General features: G+C 37.9%; 1 protein-coding gene across 6 annotated transcripts in view; it reads left to right on the top strand.

The window, feature by feature from the left end:
* Window positions 1–19,373, top strand: part of lrp8 (low density lipoprotein receptor-related protein 8, apolipoprotein e receptor) — a 201,431-nt gene that overhangs the window by 165,375 nt on the left and 16,683 nt on the right. For all 6 annotated transcript variants that reach the window (XM_051111510.1, XM_051111513.1, XM_051111511.1 and 3 more), the window contains 7 exons: window positions 2,904–3,075; window positions 6,897–7,124; window positions 9,190–9,308; window positions 10,143–10,282; window positions 14,801–14,942; window positions 17,394–17,546; window positions 17,721–18,101. In XM_051111510.1, the coding sequence (XP_050967467.1) occupies window positions 2,904–3,075; window positions 6,897–7,124; window positions 9,190–9,308; window positions 10,143–10,282; window positions 14,801–14,942; window positions 17,394–17,546; window positions 17,721–18,101 (1,335 nt within the window). The remainder of the gene's footprint in view (window positions 1–2,903; window positions 3,076–6,896; window positions 7,125–9,189; window positions 9,309–10,142; window positions 10,283–14,800; window positions 14,943–17,393; window positions 17,547–17,720; window positions 18,102–19,373) is intronic.

A 19,373-nucleotide genomic window follows, 5' to 3' on the forward strand; every position in this document is an offset into this window, starting at 1 on the left:
ATTTTTCCTCAGGAACGTAGTTTTTTTGCGACACGAGGGGGTGACAGGATGAAAATGAATTACACCCATATCAAGTAGGTTTGGGGTGGGGGATGGGGAGCTGGAGGGGACCAAGTGACTCAGAAATAGGTAGAGTGCCCTTGCTGCTACAGAGAGGATAAACTAATAGGGTCAGTGATATTCTGTGTTGGCATGACTGAGCACCAAATCACAGTGACTAAGCTCCCCAACAGTACACAAACACGCACACGCTCATCTGCATACACACAACAGTGCAGGGTAATTACCTGGAAACTCTCAGACCCACTTCGGCCACATGTCACTAACCTGGAAACCTGAATCACATGGTCTGCAGGTGCACTGCAGACTCTCACACCACACAGCATTCACGAGTGAATTAATGCTGCAGTTTACATTTTAAACACACGTTTGATTCCACTCTGCAAATGAAATAAGCAGTAAACAATTTCAGTCAGTGATTTTACGCACGCAAATGGGTGCACTTGTGCGAGTCATATGGTTATGTATTTTGCTTTCCATAAGTGTGCCTTTCTAATTAATAAATAGTATGAGTGCAAATCAGCCACTGTGGTTGTTTAAATATAATATGCCCTAATGTGTTTACCCATCTGAGAAAACTGCTGTTTTTTTACTGCAATACTTGAAGTGCCAGCGCTCTTTAGCTTTCTCACAACATTTGCATTCTGGTAAGTGTATTCATTTAAATGATAAAATATGCTTCTCCTCTGGGAGCATTTTAATCATTTGAGTTTTAGTGTTTTTACCTTAGCCCTGTAGCACATATACGCACTGATATCAGTGGAATCCAACACATATGCTGTTGTATAGTCAGCTGGCATGTTGGTAGATTCTGGAGTGAAATTATTAGTGTAATTCTAAATTCTCAGAGGTTTATTCTAAAAGTCCTTAGGACAAAAAAAGAGAAAGACAAATTAAACAATTGGGTCACACTTTATATTAGGTGGCCTTAACTACGTGATGTACTTGCATCAAAAAATAAGTACAATGTACAATGTACTCATATTGTATTGCAAAACACTTTTGCTTTTATTAAGGTGGGATACGGGTAAGGTTAGGGATGGGTTTGGTGGTATGGGTAGGTTTAAGGGTGGGTTAACGTGTAAGGGATGGGTCAACAGTGTAATTATGAATGTAATTACAGATGAATATAGGCATAAGTATAATGTAAAAACATGTATGTACACAATAAGTGCATTGTATCAAATTATTAATTTAAATGTACGTGCATAGTAGTTGCCACCTAATATAAAGTGGGACCAACAATTGTTAGCACACAGTAAGAGTACATAGCTATAAAATAAACATGAATGGCACAGTCCAGATAATTTAGTTTTACAAGTGAATGAGAAGCATTTGAGTTCTTTTTGAATATTTGGAATTATTTTAATTTGCGTATTTGCGTAATTGTAATAATAAACAACAATACAGGTCAGGAAGAGACACTGAAAGATTATATTTGTCATTTTTTTTAAAGTGCTGTTCAAAAGTTTTAATACAATTTTAAATAACTATTTCCTGTTTTAATATACTTTAAATACTGCAAATCTGAATTTTCAGCTTTCTCTGCTCCAGTCGCCAGTGTCACATGATCCTTCAGAAATCTTTCTAATACACTGATTTATTATCAATGTTGGTAGCTGTTGTGCTTCTTAATTTTATAAAAGAACAGCAGTTATTCATTAATTTAACACATCCTTGCTGATTTAAAATTATAATTTATTACAAAAAAAATAAAAGAGTTTACTGACCCCAAAATTTTGAATAAATGTTGTTCTTTTTTATTGTTTATTCATCAAAGAATCCTGAAAGAAATTGGCACCACATATATATATCAACAGTTTCCAAAATATTAATAATTTCTGAAGGGTCATGAGACACTGAAGACTTGAGTAATGATGCCAAGTACTGCTCACTGCAGAGCCAAATGGCCTCCAGCTCCCCCTCTCTGGAGGTCCAGCTCCACCTCTGTGTGAACTAATGGGTGGAGTTAGGGTTAGGATAGGGTAAGGGGTAGGGTTAGGGTGTGGTTAGGTGTCTATCTCCACCCATTACCTCCAGCTCCTCCCATCTGGCTCTGCAGCGAGCACCCTCTCAGTGATGCTGAAAATTCAGCTTTGCATCACAGGAATAAATTAAAATTTTTTAAACATACTAAAATAGAAAACCATTATTTTAAATTGCAATATTATTTAACAAAAAATGTATATCCAAAATGTTATTTTGCATTAAAAAATGTCTTTAAAAAACATTAAAAATGTAAACTTTTATTTTATTTTATTTTATTTTATTATTTTTTGACTGCAGAATTTGGTATCTTACATTTATGATAAACACAACAGCTTGTCAATGGAGCAGTACCCTTAAAAGGACAACTTTATATCTTTTTTTAACCGTAATAGGTACATTAGTACCTTAGAGTAGTAAAACGCATAGTATATAATAGTAATTATGGTACTAATATATACCTTTATGGGGCAAAAAAAAAAAGGTACAAAAATGTCCTTTTAAGGGTACTGGTCCAGTGACAAGCCGTTGTACCCCAAAAGGTTCAATTCTGGCCCGTTTGTTTTCTGTGTGAATGTGATCTTGATGTTATGATTTGATGCTTGATGCTATGATGCATGTGAGAATTCAGGTGTTTTTTCTGATAAGCAAAAGTCTCAGTTTGTCAAGGTGATCTGAAACAACTGAGAAGTTTAAGAAATCTCTTTTGGACTTCTGTGTCCTATTTCCAATGATTTTGCTCACGTTGATTATCTCAAATGGCCTGATATTGATTAGTTTATCAGCTCAGTCATCTGTTGGAAAGATCCCAAGATAACAAGTACGCTAAAGAAACTTTCTTTCTGTTCCCCTCATAGGTAAGAGCCCATACCTTATGTTTACTAACCGTCATGAGATTCGACGCATTGACCTTGTGAAGAAGGACTATACACAGGTAGTGCCAACCTTGAAGAACGCCGTGGCTCTAGATGTGGACGTGACCACCAACAAGATGTACTGGTGTGACCTCTACCATCGCAAGATCTTCAGGTATACACAACATTAGGGCATGTTCCATTTCTCTAGCTTGACAGCTGATTAATCTTTATTTAAAAAGGGTAATTTGCAATTAGTGTTCAAGGCTCCGGTAGGAGGAGACGGTGCAGTGTTGAAACCCTCTTTTGAGAACCTCTTCCCGCCTCTTCTCAGCTGGCAGATATGTAAATGCATGAGAACAGCTGCAGTACACTTGCTGGAAATTTTCTCACAGCAACCAGCATCATGGATTATGTGAGGGAAATTACTTGTATGCGCATTCACAGAATTTTTCTTGGGTTTACTTGGTCTACCAGGTGACAGAAGGGTGATAGACTGACATAAACATCCTCAAAACAAGATAAACTTGAGAAAAAAGCGTGTTGAAAAATTGACTTATTTTGACAGAATAATATCTTGAATTAAATCAAACAAGTAATTGCTTCTGAAAATTCAGCTTTGACATCATAGGAATAAATTACACTTTTAAAAAAATAATTGTGTGCAATGTATCAAATTCTGACTTTCTGATAATACTATACTGTAGCCTTCCTTTAACTTCCCAAAACACTTTTCTCAAATATTTTTCTGTCCTCATGGAAGGACATTTCAATTCCTTAGGGGTGGTCTTGAATAAGCTCCACTGACCGTTTAACAAAGTCATCTTATCAGTTGGACAGCAGCCTGTCACACGGCCTGCCTGCGCTACAACAGCAGCTGCAAAACCTGACCAGCGTTTGTCCTTTACTGTCCCAGTGTGCGTGCTGGCCCGTCATGCTCGGGTCTCCACCTCACTTCCTGAATCACTCTGAGTCACATCAGCCTCTAGGACCATCTCTAAATCATTTCAACCGCACCATATGCTTCCCATAATTTACCTCCCACAATAATGTGTCCCATTACTCATCCCCACTCCCCTCAGGAGGGCTTGTGTTAGAACGACGTACGACAGTTCATTATCACTTTATAAACCCCTCAGAAGAGCACTCCAAAGAGTGGAAATACTTCTGCTTGTCTGCAGGGAGTTTAATTTATGTATGTGGTCCCTGACAGAGAGAGTGGCATGAATTGATGGTTATGGTGAAGATGCAACAGTGTAGATATCACTTGACAGCTGAAACCACAAATGAGGCATATCAACTGGCCATTGTTAGGGCCATTAACCAATCCTCACTTAGGTTTACTTGAAACTGGCATGTGTGTGTGTTTTTAGGGTTATGTGGTTATTGATCTGGTCAGTAAGAAATTGTTTTGTGTGGTTCTCCTGCATGAGAGCTCAAAACCACTCTTTCAGCCTACGGGTTGATAGATTAATGTTGTGTTTATTGCTTTGATTAACTCCAATTAACATCATTTTGGGTTAATGCGATGCAAAGCTCTTGCTGTAATTAAGATGTCAGAGGGAACCCAAACCCTGCCAGTTAAACAGACAGTTTGTTGCTCTTGTTGATCAAATACATCATTGTTTGATCCTGGTGTGAACACAAAACACCCTGCGGTTTAGGCTTTGACACACTGTTTGACTCGCTTTAACTTGTTACACAGTGTAACCAGGCGTTACACAGCAAGTGATAAGCAACAGGATATTTTGTCAATATTGCTATATGTATGTGTTATTTATTATTATTATGGTGGAGTTGTTCTGAGTAGCCCGGCCTACAAAGTGATTTTAAACGATTGGTTCACTTCCAAAATAAAAATTTCCTAAAAAATGACTTACCTCCACGCCATCCGATATGTTAATTTCTTCCTTTCTTCAGTCAAGAAGGTTTCTGAGGAAAAAAAGATTTTTCTCCATATAGTGGACTTCAATGGGAGCCAATGGGTTGAAGGTCCAAACTGCAGTTTCAGTGCAGCTTCAAAGGGCTCTACACGATCCCAGTGAGGAATAAGGGTCTTATCTAGCAAAACGATCTGACATTTTCTTAAAAAAATAATTAAAATGTATACACTTTTTAGCCACAAATGCTCTTCCTAGCCACACTAGCTCTGCAGTGCGCTTTTATGTCTTCACACATTACGTAATTACCTTTGAGCAGTTACGAGTGGTTAGTTCTTTGTCTTTGTGCTTTGGTTCGGAAAGGTAGGGTAGGGCTCATTTTCTCCTCCAACTTGTTTACCTTTTTTTGTAAATGGCATTTGACTTTCTTCGCACGTTCGCTTTGTAAACAATGGGTCGGTACTTCTACTTTCAAACATGAGTATATAATGCATGAGGTTGAGCTGGTGCAAGATGAGCATTTGTGGTGAAAAAGTATTTTATTTTATTTTTATATTTTTTAAAGAAAATGACAGATCGTTTCGCTAGATAAGTCCCTTATTCCTTGGCTGGGATCATGTAGAGCCCTTGGTAGCTGCATTGAAACTGCAGTTTGGACCTACAACCCGTTGGCCCTTACTCCTTTACTGATGTCTACATGAGCAACATAGGTGACATGGGGGTAATTAAATTCAGGAAATTTTTATTCTAAAAAGTGAACTAATCCTTTAAATCTGAAATATCACATCAAATGTGATTTTCTATGATTATGTCACATTGTTCAGTAGTTTCACTGAAATTTCTGCTAAAATGTAAGGATGTCATGATGTTATAGTTCATGTATGTCATGTAGCTGATGAATTTGGTCCATAACTGACTGTAGTCATTTTTTTATATCTTGTATTACTATCAGTATAATGAATATAAAAAACAACTGCTATTGAGCAGTTATTTGACCATCTCATTACGTTAGTCACTATTGCTTAAGAGCAATCCTTGTTTTCTCTCATTTGTGAATCATCAGTGTTTGAAAGGAGCCAGGGAACCTGTTCCTATTAATAGAGCTTCAAGTCAAGCCAGCGAGCGCACAAGCGAAATATTCCCTGACTGCTTTTGCCTCTGTCCTTGTGATTCACTTAAGATCCACTCTGAAAAGAGTGTCTCAAAGTCCTGCGGTCTTATATGGGGAGATGGGCCCATTTTGAAGGCTGTTGAAGCAGCATCTGTTAAAGGCACTAGGTGACTGCAAATGGAAAATTACCAGGTTATAACAGAAACCACCTCTTCACTGTCGCTGACAGGTGGGTCATTCTATGAAACGGGTGCCTTTTCCTGTTTGAAATCCAAAGCAAATATTTTGAAGATTTTGAAGTGTTTCAAAATGTTAAACGTTCTGTTCAACAAAACTACAAGCTTTAAATGCTGGTATTTTTCCAATAGCCAGTTTTCAAATTCTCTACCCATATGATAAGTCATATGATATCCCTTACTTAAAGGGTTAGTTCACTCAAAAATGAAAATTCTGTTATTAATTCTTCCAAACCTTCGCTCATCTTCAGAACACAAATTAAGATATTTTTGATGAAATCCGAGAGCTTTCTGACCCTGCACAGACAGCAATGCAGCTACCATGTTTAAAGACCCAGAAAGGTAGTAAGGACGTTGTTAAAATATTATATGGGGTATTCAAATTGAAGCCCTTTTGTCAAATAACCCAGGTGACACCAAAGTGATAATGGCTTTTTCTCAGGAGTGCTAGATCATAAGATCAGTCGCAGTCACATCAGATTTCACCATGCTTCAAAGGCAATCAAATCTGCTTCACTGTAACTCACTGTAACTTTCAGAGAGAGGAAAAGTCACAGCGATTTTGTCCTACAACTGTTCTCTAAGACGTATACAGATGTTGCTTCACTTTGCTGCGTAGGTGTACATAAACAACAGCTGGGAGTGTCAGCTATTTATTCACCGTGAATCTGGTGGATGCATCTAGTATCTTGTGATTGTTTATGAATAGATAGGTACATCTGTTTAAATACTGTAGATGTATATTAACAGTGTGTTTGTTCTTCTTCAGTGCGTACATCAACAAAGCCAGCGACGCTTCTCAACAGATCACGCTCATAGACACTGCGCTACATTCTCCAGAAGGCTTAGCAATGGACTGGGTCCATAAGAACATCTACTGGACCGACTCTGGACACAAAACTATCTCTGTCGCGACTGGCGATGGAAAGAAGAGGAAGGTGTTGATCGACACAGAGCTTGGGGAACCACGTGCCATCGCCGTTGACCCAAGACAAGGGTAATGATATAGTGTTTATAATATAAAAATGAGTCAAAAATTGTTCTCAGCACCCTAAAGAAAATATTAAAAGGATAGTTCAAACAAATATGAACATTCTGTCATTAATTACTCACCCTCATGTTGTTCCAAACCCGTAAGACCTTCATTCATCTTCAGAACACAACTTAAGAATTTTTTAATGAAATCTGAGAGCTTTCTGACCCTCCAAAGACAGCAATGCAACTAAAACATTCCCAGGCCCAGAACGTTGCTGTCTATGCAGGGTTAGAAAGCTCTCGGATTTCATTAAAAATACGTTAATTTGTGTTCCGAAGATGAACGAAGGTTTGGAACGACATGAGGGTGAGTAATTAATGACAGAATTTACATTTTTGGGTGAACTAACCCTTTAAGACTCCTCCCTCCAGTCTTTTTGAACCCTCTGTTGCATTAAATAATAATGAATAATGCCAATATGGTGTACGTTGCATGATCTATGTCAGCGCCCCAAGATTCTTGAAAGCCTTGTCAAAGGTTCCTTCACTTCATATATAGCATTTTCTTTTACTGCCGTTCATCATGATGAATCTTTCCCCTCAGGGGTCTTTTCACCATATTACAGAAGTGGAAGAGCATGAAAAACATGCAAATGAGTCTCAAGCTGGTCGGAATACCAATAATTGTTGCCTGTGGGTAAAGTGCCCACTTCACTCTTATAGGGCCAGAGCTGTATACTCTTTTTAATAAGCATACTCTCACCTATTTATCTTGATTTTTGACATGTGATGAGTGTTAAAGTTTCAAGGCCATTGGAGCTTCCTAATTTTCCACTCAACTGCATCTCATTTTTTTGGTAACGTTGTTTTGAGGCCCCAACAAGGGGAACTTATAAGCTCCGGAAGTTTTTGCAGAATTGTAAAAAAATTCTATATGATAAGTATTTTGGATAGTTTTTATATTTAAATGATAACAATAAGAATGTTAAACCTCAGTTTTACATTTTATCAAGTTTAAATCTATTCCACAGAAAAACTGACTTCCAAGTACCGCGAAAAAACATCCAAGGGAGCCTCAAGATAATTGAGATGAATTCAAAATAAGGCCAACCAAGTATTCATATAAGCTAAATCAACAAAAATATAGATATTGCTTATTTTAATTCAGTAGTTTTTTTCTCTCTCTCTATAAATAACCAAAGTTTCTAGATGTATGAGGTAGCTTAATGTTAGAAGTGTTATTTCTAGACCTGGAAAGGTTATGTAAATTAATGAAATCGTATAACTCCATGGGCATCTTCATAGTGAATATACATTTTTCTGCTTATGCCAAGCTTTGAAATATTTTATTGGGCAGAAGTTGAGTAAAAACATTTTTAAAATGTTATTTTAAATCCTTATCAAGCAAATAACAAACTGGGAAAATCATGGTGCCTTTAAAGGAGAACTCCACTTCCAGAACAACAACTTACAAATAATTTACTCACCCCCTTGTCATCCAAGATGTTCATGTCTTTCTGTCTTCAGTCATGAAGAAATTATGGTTTTTGAGGAAAGCATTTCAGGATATTTCTCCATATAATGGACTTCATTGGTGCCCCGAACTTCCAAAATTTAGCTTAAATGCAGCTTCAAAGGGCTCTGAACGATCCCAGCCGAGGAAGAAGGGTCTTATCTAGCGAAACGAATAAAAATTTGTATACTTTTTAAGCACAAAGCTTGTGTAGCACAGGCTCTGGGATGTGCTGAGTATGGCGAAAAACTCCATCTTATTTTCTCCTACAACTTGAGAGGAGGACATCGTTGTACCTTTTTGGAAGTTCAAAATCAGACACCAATGAAGTCCATTATATGGAGAAAAATGCTGAAATGTTTTCCTCAAAAAACATAATTTCTTCACGACTGAAGACAGAAAGACATGAACATCTTGGATGACAAGGGGGTGAGTAAATTATTTGTGAATTGTTGTTCTGGAAGTGGAGTTCTCCTTTAAATATTGACAGTGGAGTCCAAAGGGTTGAGAACCACTGATCTAGATCTGTCCATGATTCTGATCATGAACCTTTTGTTTGTTTTGACCCGTTCAGGTTCATGTACTGGTCAGACTGGGGAACGCAAGCGAAGATCGAGAAAGCCGGAATGAACGGTGTGGATCGGCAGGTCCTGGTTTCAGAGCGGATCGAGTGGCCCAATGGGATTGCGCTTGGTAAAACACCATTCAAAAGTTTTACAATTCAGTCTTTTCCATTCAAAACAAAACTATTCACATCTTCAAATACAGTCAAAATAGAGAAACACGCACTGGAGAATAGCAGAAAAGACAACAAAAGATAAAAGAGAAACAGCAGAGAGCAAAACAAAGCATATCATACCAAAAAGCAAGAGAGACACGAGAGAGCCGCGTTTGCCATCATTACAAGAGACAAAGACATCAACCAAATACTAAAGGAGAAAAAATAAACATTAGGCTTGAGAAAGACCAAACAAACCCAGAAAGAGAGAGAGGCAGAAGGAGAAGAAAGAGTGTTAATAATGAAGAGCAGCCTCCTGTGGCCAACAGGGCTTTGAATCATTCACCTTCATTGTTTCTCATCAATCACCCGTCAGTTTGGGAAAAACTAAATGGAATTGCTCAAGCAACGCTGTCAATATCGTCATCATTTCTCTGGCTCGCTTAACATGAAAGCCATTTGAAAAAGCAGTTATGGTAGATGGATAGAAAAAAAGATATTGACAGAAAAGGTGGAATTGAGAATTGTTAAGTCTGTTTAGAAACAAAATACTTTTATAATGGGAAAAGTAGTCATTTTGGAGTGCATTGTGTAGTGTTTTTTTGTCATTGATTGTTTTTTCAATTGTGCCTTCCATGTCATTTCAAACTGCCTTTATTTTTACTTGAAATATGAAAAATCATAAATCATTTTCCTTTCACGTGCTATCCGCTATTCTGTTTCCTCTGACCACTCATGTTAAATTAAAAGCATTTGTTGTATTATTAAAGCGCTACATATATGTTCCATAAATTTTTTTCCTTTTCCAGATCTGTCTAGCAGACGACTCTACTGGGTAGATTCCAAGCTTCATCTGATTTCCAGTGTGGACCTGAATGGAGACAACCGTCGAGTTTTGCTGTCCTCCACGGATCATCTCGGACATCCGTTTGCCTTGACTCTTTTTGAGGTAAGCAGATTTATCAAATAACTACTGAATGAGTATTGAGGCACTCATTCAGGCACAGATGGAGCTGCGTTGGCAAGAACTTTCTACGCTCAGTTTGGCTTCATAGTGCACACATAAACATGTTTCTGCTCACAGGGTGTTGTTGGAGAACAGGGTGCTTACTGTGAGACAGTAACACTTGCCAAGAGATGTATGGCTGTGTGTGGCTGGCACCAGCCAAAGACACAAACCAAATTAAAAGCCTTTTTACTTTGGCAGCTTCTGCAGCACCTGAAGGCAGGACCCGGCCCAAACAATAGATCACCTAATGCCCTTCATCAGGCCAGTCGATGAGCCAGCTCAGTAAGAGGGCACCCTGGGGCCTAACCCTAGAAAAAGGAAACAATGCGCTTTCTTCATTCTTTTACTTTTGTCCATGGCACATGTGAAATGAACCGCTACTTTGCTGCAGTGCCCTTGAGGCTAATCCTAAAGTATTCCTAAAGTTCTTCACTTGGCTGTTGAAGTTGCAAAACAGTAAGAGACAACTGTAGCCAAAAATGGCCCTCTAACTTTCGGCGTGTTTTGTAGATGTGCTTAAAGGAGCATACAAAATTTTCAGTATGAAACATTTGTGCAGCCTTTGAGGCTGGAGTTAGTTCCAGTAAGCTCATTATTTTGGTTCATTATTTTTAATTGCATAATTTCTCATTCCCCCAACTTAAAATACTTTTTTTCTTCAAGTACACATTTCATTTTGGTAGTTGACAGCTTAAAATTAAACTAAAAAGAGTAATAAAGTAATAAAATGTGAAACTACTAAATGCCCTTTTCCCATTTACCTTTTTCTAAGTGTTTTTCCTTTCATCATTTACTCACTTTATGTCATTTTAAACCCATATGGCATTCATTATTCCATGAAAATCGTCAGTACAATGTGTGCCCTATATTCCATGTCTTCAGGAGACAAACAGTAGCTTTATGTAGGGCCCTATGATTTTCGCGATGCGGAAAAAGCTGACGGAATTGTGGAATCCAGTCATAAAAATGGATTTTACTGTATAATGTCACAGAATTTGCCAAATATTGGATGAATAAATCAAAACCAGTATCTGTAAATGTTATACCGCAAAAAAACTATTTAATTATGGAACTATTTAATTATGAATCCTGCATGTTCTGCGTGTCTGTGTGAATGAATGGCGCAGACGTGTAGTTTCGTCATGTTATATACAAACAGAAACTTAAAGGTCTTCACAGTAACTCATCAAAATAAAAGTTTAGTTTAACTTGAAGAAACTATGACAGAAATACTTAATGTATAATAATAATAATACATTATTTTTTATAAAATCAATTAATTATAAATTCTTTTGATTATTAAAATTTAATGAAACCATTCAAATGGAAACCAGAAAATGAATGGAAATCACAGAATTTTGAAAAAAATAAAACGTATTTCATAGGGCCTTAATTTAATTTTTGTTCAACTTTTATTAAATTGTGTTTCATGATTTGAATTGTTTTTTGATAAATATATATTTTTTAAATGTAACTATTAAAACAAGAGTCTAAAAAAATTAAAACAGGAAGAAATGGAATCCAGAAAAATTAAAACAGAAAATCACACAATTTGGGAAAACAACATAACAAAATTTGAGAAAAAATAAAAGGGATTTCATAGGGCCCTATTTATGTAAAGAACCGAACATTGATGAGATAATATTAACATAATTTCATTGAATAGTATTATTTATTATATTATTTATTTGGGATCAGTAGGATTTTTTTAATAGTTAATATAAATTATTAATTGTATTCAGCAAGGATGCATTAAATTGTTTAAAATTGACTGTAAAGACTTTTAAACTGTTACAAAAAAATGTATGCTGTTTTTTTTTTTACCTTACTATTCAGTGAATAATTCTTTAAAAAAATGTTTCATGGGTTCCACATCTTTTCAAATTTGCTAATAATAAGAAATGATTCTCGAGTATCAAATTAGCATATTAGAATGATTTCTGAAGGATAATGTAACACTGAAGACTGGAGTAATGGTTACTGAAAATTCAGCTTTGCCATCACAAGAGTAAATTGCATTTTGAAGTATATTAAAATAGAAAAGTTATTTTGAAAAAAATAATAATATTTCACGAAATTACTGTTTTTACTGTAAATAAATCTGCTATGGCAGAGGGCTTTAGTGAGCTCAGGGACTTATTTTAGTGTCTTGAAGAAGACGCTGCTATACACCACATATTGGCTTCCAACACAGCAGACCGCAAATTACATATTAGAAATTTACTCCATTTTCCTGTCACCTTTTCAGATGAAGTGTGACCTTTACATTGCCCTGTCTCATAAAACGGACCAATATCTCCACTCCAGCTTTCACATTATTTTATTGGTAAGCGGGAACCATTGAAAATGTCAAGACCGTTTCAGCTCCACAGGGATAGTTGCTCCTTCCCAAATGAAGCAAAGACTTTGATGAAAGGTTTTAATAAAGATGCTCCCCTCGCTCAAGGAGTACAAATTTCAGACTCGGATGTTAGAAGCCAGCCTTTTGTGTCATAGATTAAAGCAGTTATCTACATCAGATATGGTGCCTTCGTGGCCCGTGCATTAGATGAGAGCTGCAATGCGGCAGAATTTGAATGCTGTCTAGTGCAGGTTAAGGAGTCCTACTGATCAAGCGCCACCAGTAGAAGCACCTGACGGAGCTCCGCTGGGATCCGGCAGCCTGACCTTTCCAAAAAAGCACGGCTCTGTAAACATCCTCTAATATTCGGAGCCAGCCAGACGCCCCCATTTGGGCATGCTCAGCACCCACCCCCACCCCAAGTCCTTTTCTTTTGTTACCCCAAAAACACCCCCTCCCCAATTTCCTCAGCCATTTCCGCATCCGTTTGAAAAGAAGATGAATCTCAGGTTGTCATAGTAACAGACCATCTCACCATGCACATTTGCAATATTTCTGTAGCGGCTGATAAGGACTGATCAGAGGAGGGAGGCAGACGGAGAAGCGAGGAGAATGTTGAAAGTGTTATTGTCAGACAGTCGAGCGTGTGCTTTCAGGCTCATGTAGGTGAAGATGCAAAGGAGAGATAGAGCTGCAAGCTTTAATTAGTCTGATGAAAGACCTTTGTGGACCACAAGACACACAAGCCTTTATCTTCATTGTCATCTTCCTCCTTTTTCTTTTCTTTTTTTGGTGTCTTGCATCACCAAAAACGAAAAAAATACAGAATAATACCTGCTTGGTTTTGATTTTGTTTGAAGTGTCTTTTGTGTCCAGTGTATTGGTATCCATCTTTCACTGATTCATAATAAAATACCCAAGAACAATGTAAATGCTAGTCACTTGATGCCCTAGCTGAGAAAAGATTAAAGACTAAAGACTAAAGTGTAAGTATATATATGTAAAGATATTTTTAACTACGTATTCATTTTTTATATACAGTACTATTTGCGGTCAGTAAGATTTTTTGCTTCTAAAGAAATAACATGCTTTATTCTGCAAGGTTGCATTAAAGGGATCATCGGATGCCCATTTTCTACAAGTTGATATGATTTTTTATGGTCTTCATGTAAAATCTGTAACATACTTTGGTTAAAAATTCTCAATGGTGTCGGCGCCGATAGCCTTGTGACCTTCATATACAGCACAACTGCGCTTACAGCGACCCGAGTTCGAATCCCGTCTCAAGGTCCTTTGCCGATCCTGCTTCCCTCTCTTCACCTAATGCTTTCCTGTCATCTCTTCACTGTCCTATCTGAATTTTTTTTAAAAAAGTAACAAAAAAAGCCCAAAAAAATTCTCAATGGTAGTGTAAAACAGCACCCTTTTACCTTGTCAAAAACAGCTCTGTTCACAGCAACCTGTTTCGATGCATGTTCCTTTAAATGCTAATGAGCTCTGCTCACCCCGCCCCCCTCTTCCATGAGGTAATGTGCAGTTTTCTCAGACTGTAAAATTTAGCTTGCGGAACTTGCTAACTAGCGCATTATTAGGTGATTTAATAAAGAAAACCTTATACTCACTTCTTCTGTAGGTGAAGCTGGATCACGAATGATTCGTGCGAACATAGATGCATTTAGGTAGATCGGGGGTGCATTCCCTTCAAAAACAAAAGTAATCCTCTGCGTCTTCAGCGGTTTAAATGCAGGAGTAAATGACAACTGCTATGTTCATCCAACAACAGAACACCTCAATCGTTTAGGAGACATTCCTGTCTACACCTACACCTAGGCATCAAAACAATGGCGGACTCTAAGGTAAAACGCCAGTGTCAATCAGCTATCGTGGGAGGCGCCTGTGCAGAACTACGTCATTCTGCCAAGAATCTCAGAACAGCCTGATATGGGAAAGTGATTGTTATTATTGGGGATTTTAAAAAAAGCTCTGGGAGGATTATTATCATTATAGGGTGGATGTGTGCACACACTGCCAACAGACATTTGTGTATAAACAATCCGATGACCCCTTTCAACTTTCTATTCAGTCAAAAAAATCCTGAAAAATGTATGTTTCTGCAGGACCGGGTTTACTGGACTGATTTGGAGGATGAGGCCATCTACAGTGTAAACCGGCTGACGGGGCATGATGTGGCAATGCTGGCTCAACATCTCAACAACCCACTGGATGTGGTGGTGTTCCATGAGCTCCGGCAGCCCCAAGGTGAGAAATAAGTGTAATACAGATACATGCCATATTAAATCACTTTAGATGTGTATAGACTGACCAGTGTCGTAGAGTAGCTAGTTAAATGTAGCTGGAGAAGTCCACTTCCAGAACAACAATTTACAAATAATGTACTCACCCCCTTGTCATCCAAGATGCTCATGTCCTTCTGTCTTTAATCGTGAAGAAATTATGGTTTTTGAGGAAAATAAGATGGAGTTTTTTGCCATACTCTACCTTCTTGAGCTGGAGTACACAGACGATGAACTTAGACGTGATTCGTAGCGTCGTGGACGCGCATCCCAGAAGCTTTTGTCCTTAAAAAGTATACAGATTTTTATTTTTGGAAAAAAATGAAAAAAATTCTCAGCTGGGATTGTTTAGAGCCCTTTGAAGCTGCATTTAAACTACATTTTGAAAGTTCAAAATCGGGTGACCCATAGTCGAAATTGGTCCTCTGCATTTAACCCATCACGAGTGCACACACACAGCAGTGAGAAATGAACACACACACACCCCCTTGCTCAAGGGCACTTCAGTCATGGTATTGAAGGTGGAAGGAGCACTGTTTATTCACAGTCCCCACCTTCAATTCCTGCTGGTGCGGGAATCGAACCAGCGGCCTTTGGGTTATGAGCCCGACTCTCTAACCCTTAGGCCATGATTGCCCCACTATACTGATGTCCACTATGTGGAGAAAAATCCTGAAATGTTTTCCTCAAAAAACATAATTTCTTTACGACCGAGGACAGAAAGACATGAACATTTTGGATGACAAGGGGTTGAGTAAATTATTTGTAAATTGATCTGGAAGTGGAGTTCTCCTTTAACTAAATTTTTCAGTAGTGTGAATTTAAAAATAGGGTCGTTTTTTTTCAATAAAGAGCTTTTTCTTTTCTATTGTTGTTTTTCTTTTTCTCCGTAGCAGCTAGTGGTTTATTGTGATGTTATCTGTTTCAGGTAGTGTTGTTCCAATACATTTGAGTTATTTGATTCATTCAACTGATTCAGTTCAGTGAACTAAAGAATATACACTTGTTTCGCACTGAAATCATGTTGGAATATCCAGGGATGTCCACTTCGCAGGGCACCTATGGTCGAATAGAACAAACGTCATACGTGATAAGAGATAAATATGAAATATGCGCGAAGACTGGGGTTGGGAAACGCTGGACCAAATAGACAAGTTAGTGAAACGAAGCAGAAAACTTTTTTTTTCCATTTTACATGTGAAGAGGCCATTTCTTAAAGGTACAGCAGCAAAGAAAAAATGTCCATGTAATAGTTCTGCCTTTCTGGGGCTAATAGAAACAATGCTTGAACTGTATTATTTTCACACTGTCACCTTTTTAGCATTGTTATAATAATGAGAGGCAAATCTCTGCTGACTCTCTGTTTTTCCCCCAGTAATAGCGGCCCTATTATTGAAAAGCATATTTGTGGTGAATTTTCATTCTAGAGACAAAGAAAATGAAAGAGGCAGTGTGCGTGCATGTGTGCAGATTTTGATTCTTTGTTTTCATCCTTTTATCACAAACAGACCACGTGCGGCGTGCCAGCAGAGCAAGCAATTTACAGCCTCCTCACATTAATAAATGAGAAGTGCTATTTAAATCTAAATCAAAGAATTAAACGTGTTGCTCTGAAAATGCAAACGAAAGCAGGAAAACACACTTATGCTGAACGAGAAATGATGAGAATGGAATCCAACCGCTTTTTGTATCTCAAGTGCCTCTGAGTGAAATATTAATCAGTCATGCATTGCTGAAAAACAAGATTTTATGAGAATGTGTAAGAAAGAGCTGCACATAAGATATTATTCATAAAAAAAAAAAATAAAAACACCTGAGTAGTGTTTGTAGAGCTACACAAACTTTTATACAAATTTCCATTGCTGTACGTTGCTGTATTGTACAACTGACAATAACATCAAAAGAATGATTGTTGTTGCTCAAGCTCAGTCAGTTTCTGGTTATAACACATATAATTTTTAAACCTATTATGCTTAAGTGCAAATATAACAATATAACAATTGCATATTAAACAGTAGTGTATATTTAAATGTATATAATTTGTCATACTCAAAACCACATAAATTAAGTGATAAATGACTGTTGCAATATGTAATATAAAATAAATTTGCTTTGGTTAATTTATATGAATGTGTTTTATTAACTAGTTAATATATCTTATGTGCTTTTTACTAATGGACAACAGCATAGAAAACAGTTTAGAGGTGAATTAGGATGAATAAAAAGCTGGACTTTCTATTTTCAATCCCCATGTGGTAGAGCTTTCACTGCAAATGAATGGCCCCCAGTGTTTGGTCACAGTCAATGTGTGTGCATCTTAATAGTTCAGCTGCTATAATGTATGATCTCATATATACTACTATGCAACCAATCCAGAGGTTAATTTATCCGAATTACACTGTGTTTTTCACTATAGCTCCAGACACATGCAACATGGGGAGTTTGCCCAATGGTGGCTGTGAATACCTGTGCCTCAGAGCTCCTCAGATCACAGACCACTCGCCCAAGTACACGTGTGCCTGTCCCGACAACATGGAACTGGGCCCGGACATGCGCCGCTGTGTGACAGGTAACAAAATACAAAGCCCTAGGTCAGGTTTACCTATGCTACACATTTTGAAGAAACTAACAACACCTTATTCATGATTGTATGTTGTGATTTCAGAAGTTTCAACATCAGATATAGTTCTAAAAAGCCCAAAACTTGATCAACTGTCTCATATTTTTGTTTTGTTTGTTGTAGTCAAACCCAAAACAACAACTGCTGCAAGTACAACCACTACTACAACACCAGAACCTTTTACTACTTTGACTCCTACAACTACCACTCCATCTACAAACACCAAAACATCTACAACAGCCAGTACAATCTCTACAACTACACCTATAGCTACAGTATTAAGTACAACCACCATCAGCCCCACCACAACCACTCATTCCAGCTTACATCGTTCCACCACTGCACAATCCACAGCCTCTTCAACCGCAGCGACCACTCAATCCAGCACTACAGCGCCTTCGAAACAGCCAACCTCCACCCAAACGACAACAGATCACAGACAGACATCTACAACCATCCACAGTAACAGCATACAAGGGGCCAATGGCAATCTCTCTCATCGTGGTGAGTTTCTATCTCAGTTTTTGTGTTATGATTCAGTAGCTGGGTTTCCGTTCAAATTTGCGCAAAACTGGAACTTAGCATAAAACATTTGCAAATAAGCACGTCCAACGGGTCAAAAAAACAACCTTCGTCTCTTGATCCTCACTTGATAAACCAGCCTGCAGTCCCCACAGTGTTAAAAAATGATTAAAAATAGTAAATGATGTTTATCTGAAAGTGTAACGATACAAACATGTTTCCTGTGAGGGCTAGGTTTAGGGTTAGGGTTGGGTTAGGGGATAGACAATATCGTTTGAAGTGTATGGAAGTGTATGGAAGTGGAAAGTCCCCACAATTTACAAAAACAAACGTGTGTGTGTGTGTGTGTGTGTGTATGTATGTATGTATGAATATATATATATATATATATATATATATATATATATATATAAAGTCATTCTGATCACAACAAACACACAGAAATGCGTGCCTTGTTGCTAGGAGATGCGTGACAAATGAAAACATTCTAAAATCAGCTGAAAATTTCAAACATGTTGTCCTCCAACTAGATGAAATCAAAGTCTGAAGCTAAAAAATCTGTGACCATAATACACTACACGATTTTCTGTGGAATCTGTCAGCTTTAATCTGCAGATTATGTCTGTCATTCAGCAACTAGCGTTGACATCTCCAGACTGTAAATCGGCACAAAAATCTTGTAATGTAGTCCAGGCTTTACCCAATTCCATCACCGCTGATATTCAGCTGAAGGCATGGATCTTATATAAGTGCTCTCATACAGTACTCGTACAGTAGTCCTCAGAGTCTGTGAAAGCTAATGTGTGGTGGAATTTGCTTGCTGAGCATTGCTGGGCCACTTGAGAGTGATAGATGAGGCAGCAGTGGTCGCCCAGGGTCCCAGTGTGTGCCTGTGCTGAATTAGAGCAGCCAGTGAAGAGAGAGAAGCAGCCAGCCCTGACTGATGAACATTGCCCTCAGCCTTGTTCCTCTCCACACTCAGTGTTTCACTCTCAGCCTCTGGGCTTTGATTGGGGACGCTCAGGTACACGGCCACCTGCACACAGCAGGAAAAAAGGCATTAGCGACTTCAGTAATAGGATCCACATCCAAGATAACTCACCAAAAGTCTTCAAAAGATTTTCTGTCAAGAGTAAAAATATGGAAAAACAACCAACAGTTTAGTAGCCTTTTTTTAGCGCATAAAAGCGCAGAAGTGCTCTTTCCTGATGCCAAACATAAATTTGGGCTCTTGAATATTTTATGACTACCAGC

This window comes from Labeo rohita, chromosome 6 (genome assembly GCF_022985175.1).
Source record: "Labeo rohita strain BAU-BD-2019 chromosome 6, IGBB_LRoh.1.0, whole genome shotgun sequence".
NCBI lineage: Eukaryota > Metazoa > Chordata > Actinopteri > Cypriniformes > Cyprinidae > Labeo > Labeo rohita.